Source organism: Mus caroli, chromosome 1, assembly GCF_900094665.2.
Source record: "Mus caroli chromosome 1, CAROLI_EIJ_v1.1, whole genome shotgun sequence".
Classification (NCBI taxonomy): Eukaryota; Metazoa; Chordata; class Mammalia; order Rodentia; family Muridae; genus Mus; species Mus caroli.
Window position 1 is genome coordinate 130917975 of NC_034570.1, and position 4901 is coordinate 130922875.

Below are 4901 nucleotides of genomic sequence, written 5' to 3' on the forward strand. Positions count from 1 at the left end.
AGAGAGAGAGAGAGAGAGAGAGAGAGAGAGAGAGAGAGAAAGAGAGAGAGAGAGAGAGAGTAAGTATTCGGGAACTCAGAACATTGGGGCAAGTATCAAGAAACACACTGCTGCCATGGCTGGGATCAATATAAATATTTAATTGGTTACTGCAGCAAGCTAGTTTTTGTTGTCTATCCTAGTGAAGAAAATATAAATTTCACAACTTTAGAGATTGAGGGTCTTTTTATTCAATATATTTCAAAAGAGATGTTTGGTCTCAACGACTTGACCTCAACTATTTAACATGTAAATCAGTAGACTAAGAAGTGACTAATGAAGTTTCATAATCTAGCAACTAGCCCATCTGGAAGCTAAGGACAAGCAACCTTAGCTCCATGTCCAATAACCATGAACAAAACACTCATGACTCCTACAGCCAACCAACAGCCTCATGGGAAAGCATAAATACATCAAAAATGCACTGAGTTTACAGTTTAGTATGTGACATAGAACAAAACAGTTAAGAGCAATGTAAGCAGCAATAGTAAAGCTAAATCTAGCGTGATGGAGCAGTGGTGTAAAAAAGGGACATCTTTTTGCTGAAAGAACAAAACTGGCTGTCTTGGAAACTTCCTAAGAATCAGCAAGAAAACTGAAAAGAGAATCAAACATCCTTGCTGGCCTTGCCCACTCAACAGCCAACTTTGAAACTATATCATCATAAATGGTCATCATTGAAAACCACTAACGATGAAGAAAGCAAGAAAAATCTGGTCTGCTTATGATGAGTGTACGAAAAGAGAAATGAAAATGAATTCTGCATTGTTGTGGGAAGCAATGGGTGGCTTGTACAAAGTAAAACTTACTATAAATGGAGGAGGGAATTACTTAGGTATGAAGAAGCCGCAGCTCCTCTCCCACGGGCATTATGGTGAGCACTGTGACACACACTGCGCCACTCTCCCACGGGCATTATTGTAAGCACCGTGACATACACTGCTTTATGAGCATCCAACTTATCAAAATTCTAAATCTTCCGCAAGTGTAGAATTTTAAAGCATAAGTGGCTATTCCATAGTAAATTACATCAGGCCTCTCCGATCTTTTGAGAAAATTCAATTATTTCTTAATAATAGCGCTAAGGTTGAATAAATCAGACCATGTCCTATCTTCGTAGACCCTATTTATCCTTTAGGAAACACTCTTTATGAGGACTTTATTCAAATTCAGTTACTTAATAATTGCTAGCTTCCACAAGATGCTCCTTAAGCTTCTTTTATGTTGTGCCCATAATCCTAATAATGGTTTTCTCAAATTACATTCCTGTTATATGCACTGGTCATGCTCTGAATATAAATTAAAATAAGTCACATTAATCTAGACATGACTGCTGCATAGAGAAGATTCCATTTTTCTCTGAAGTTATAACAGAATAATGAAAAGGAGACACAAATTGTTATGTAATTGAAGGCTGCTTTAATATGGTAGCTTCTTAAAGGCCTCAATAGCAAGCTAATATCAAGGTCACAATAGTTATTAGAATGGGCTCCCATTATTTAATATAGCTACAAAATAATGGGCCACAGGAGAGTCTCACACCAATAAGATTCTCGCTTAATATGTCAGAAGCAAAATGAGAAGGCCCTACTCGAATTATTAAAGTACACCTGATCCTATATGTCTGAATAAACTTGGCAAGATTCTGGTACAGATATAAGAACAATTAAGAGAATAGATTCTTGAAGGCCCAGCTCAGGGAAATGGCTGCCTACCTACCAACTGAGGAGCAGGAAGTGGGTGTCCGACGTGGAAGTCTGTTTTAATATTCCTCGTGTTGTGTAGTCTTAACTGCAAGACGGGAAGAGAGGAGGGTGCTAAGAATGAACAGCATCTGTGTGACAAGGAGTCAAGCTACAACTCTACAAAAGTGATTTAATCTGGAGCCAGTAATAGCTCCTTTTTTTCTTACATTTAAAAGGATAAATTTCAAAATGTGAATAAAAACTAATATGATACTAGATTTCAAGTAGTAAGATACTAATCACTAAGTTTTCCTACATGCTCGTGGTGTTCTGAGCTGAGTGTATACTGTTACCACATGGGAATAGTACATGTCGGCTGAGAATACAGACTCTAGAGACAGACCTTCAGCAGAAAGATCAAAAGTTCAAGGCCCAACTTCACTACAAAGTGAGTTTAAGGCCATTTTGGAACTTAGTAAAACCCTGTTCAAAATTAAAAACTTGAAAGAGATGAGGAAGGAATTTAGTGGAAGAGCACCAGCTTAGCACTTATGGGATGCTTAGAGTTGATCTCTGGTATCACACAAAAAGGAAATTAATGTTAAATTTAATTTACTGGGTGCATTGGTGGTGCGTACCTGTAATCGCAGCACTGAGGAGGCTGAGGCTAGAGGTCACAAGTAAGAGGCTAGCCTGACCTATATAATGTGTTTGGATCCAAGCAGACCCAAGTCACTGACTGAAACTCTACTGCCCCAAATAGTGTAAACTAAATGTTCTGAGTACAAAGGCAACACTGTTACAAACTAGCAACAAATATAACACAGATAAAAGGCTCCCTGTCTGCTTAAAAGCTCAATAAAATGAAGCTTCAAATCTACTACTTTAAACAAACAAACAAACAAGGTTTGCTGAGGAATAAATGAAGTAGTTACAGATATGTGTTTCGAGTCTACTGGTAAAGTAAATGAAACAAAGAGAGTGTATGCTCCTATGCATGTTCTCTTTTACACAGTTACATGTTTGAGAAGTTACATATATGAGCTCTAAAGAACACTGTAGACAATTTAATGAGTGTTTCACAAAATGACAAAGTTCTTTGCCACAAAGAAAATGGCATCATTTTTTCACTTTATGTCTCCCTTCTGTGTGTATCCTCCCATTGTGTATATCAACGTAAGGTACCTCTCACCCACTGCATGTTACTTGGAACCCATTATAAGTTTGAAAGAGGATGAGCAATTTTAAAATTATAACTCTTTATCCAATACATCTCTGAATTTTTTTCCCTCCATGTGCTTTATGATGAGCGTTTTAGAATTTATTTGAAGTTTGATCTGGCTTTTCTGGCTGTTCCAGCTGCCTAGCAAGAGGACCTGTTTGTGTCTTCACCTAATCTCGGCTGTTTGTCCAGCTGTAAACCATACCAGTTAGAACCTCATAGCACTGTTGCAGTGACAGAACACGACCCAGATTACCCACCACTGTGTTGGTGCCAGTGGTCTCACACAAAGACAGCTGCTCCTTACTTTGTCCGTATTGATATTCAGATGCAACAGACGTAAATCACAGGGCCCCTCTGACAGGCACACACTCTCCTTGTCTTCTTTTTAAAGGAGTACAATAGCTATGGTCCTTCATAAACACACAGCTGGGGCCATTCTCCCTGATTCTTGGGACTGCCACAAACATAACAAGATTATCAGGGGTGGGGGTGGGGGGTGGCGTCACTCCAGTTTATATTTGGGGAAGTTTGTAAAAATGATGCCTTTGTTTATCAGGCAGAAGCACACAACTATATGGTTATTTCTCTAGTGCTGGGAAAAAGTACAGTTTTAACCATTCTCCTTTAGGAAGCCTTGAGACCGCCCCTCTGATTACAAAAACAAGTGTTGCAATGCAGAATTATTAACGTGTGGAAACAAATTCATAGCATATGAGAATAAGAGCCAAGATAACTTATTAGTAACATCTCTTTAACAAAGACCAACTATAAAGTGCCACAAACTATTTCATAAGTGTGCAAATACAAAAAAGAAAAAAGAATGAAGAAAAAAAAATCTGTTTCCTCCTGGCTATTTCATTCAGTTTTATGCTTTTCAGTCAACAGATAGCCTGAGAACCTATTTACCGTGAATCCTAAAACCTGGACCAAAAGTGCTGTCTTAACCATAAGAGCACTTACTAACACCTACAAGAAACAAACACACCCTTCCTTGGAACTATATACAAGAGATCTACTAAGCCAGGAAGAGAGGCAGGGCATTGCTAACTGGGGAGGGCTTACTCTTTATGCAGAGGAGCAGTGAGGAGCTGAGGTACAGGAAGAGAAGGTAGGCAGTTCTCTTGAGCTTCATGTTCTTACTTAGAGAACACCCTCTGAAGTGCTGCTGAAGCTATCCCTGTTAGGCTCTTGACTACTGTGTGGTTCAGAGAAGAGCAGGTGCCTCAGAGAGCCAGGATGCCATCTCTGTCCCACCCCTCTCAGGGCTCCTCCACAGACAGAGATTCAGAAAGCACTTCTGTTTCATAGCACCTTACAGGCACAGGAAGACGAGTAACCAGTCAATCCTGGAGCAGATTTTTCCAGCCTGGATTGGATTCGTGCCCCCCTCAGGCTTCTGTGAACAATGCCTCCTGGAAAGGCTTTATTTTAGGATAGGGTCCTTGATTGCTCCTAATAGAGAAATTAATTGCTTGTGACAGTATTGGCACGTGATTATTCTGGTGTGGCTACTTTTAAAGAAACACTATATTTTTTGTAAATTACATTCTCTTTCAAAACTCTGTTTACAGGTTAGTAACCTTTTCTGTTTCTAAACCCTACAATGACAGTTCAGTAGTGCTTTTGCTGTTGATAGGTTAGAAAAATTATAAGAAAAAATAAGCTATCACATAACATTGGCTAGAATTATAGAGACACGGGGGTAATATTTCTTTCAAGTGTTTACACTTTGCTCATGAAGTTATATCCTCTAGGATTTATTAACCTTTTAACATCATTAACTTATGCAAATTAATAGAGCAAAAGAAATCCCTTAACTAAAAATGGAATGCTGAATTCTGTGATTGGTATTTATCTTAGTACAAGTCTATGCTTTTTATATAACAAGTGTGGGCTCTGTAGCTTAAAACGACTGATTCTGTGTAAATCTTCATAGTTCAACTAGATGTTTA

General features: G+C 38.6%; 1 protein-coding gene across 2 annotated transcripts in view; it reads right to left on the minus strand.

Moving 5' to 3' along the window:
- Window positions 1-4271, minus strand: part of Crb1 (crumbs cell polarity complex component 1) — a 176745-nt gene extending 172474 nt beyond the window's left edge. Inside the window, exon 1 of one of the 2 annotated variants that reach the window (XM_021170879.1) lies at window positions 4012-4247. In XM_021170879.1, the coding sequence (XP_021026538.1) occupies window positions 4012-4081 (70 nt within the window). In that variant the 5' untranslated portion in view covers window positions 4082-4247. Of the gene's footprint in view, window positions 1-4011 lie in introns of both variants that reach the window. The other variant, XM_021170886.1, reaches the window with a different exon arrangement.
- Window positions 4272-4901: the final 630 nt, after the last annotated feature.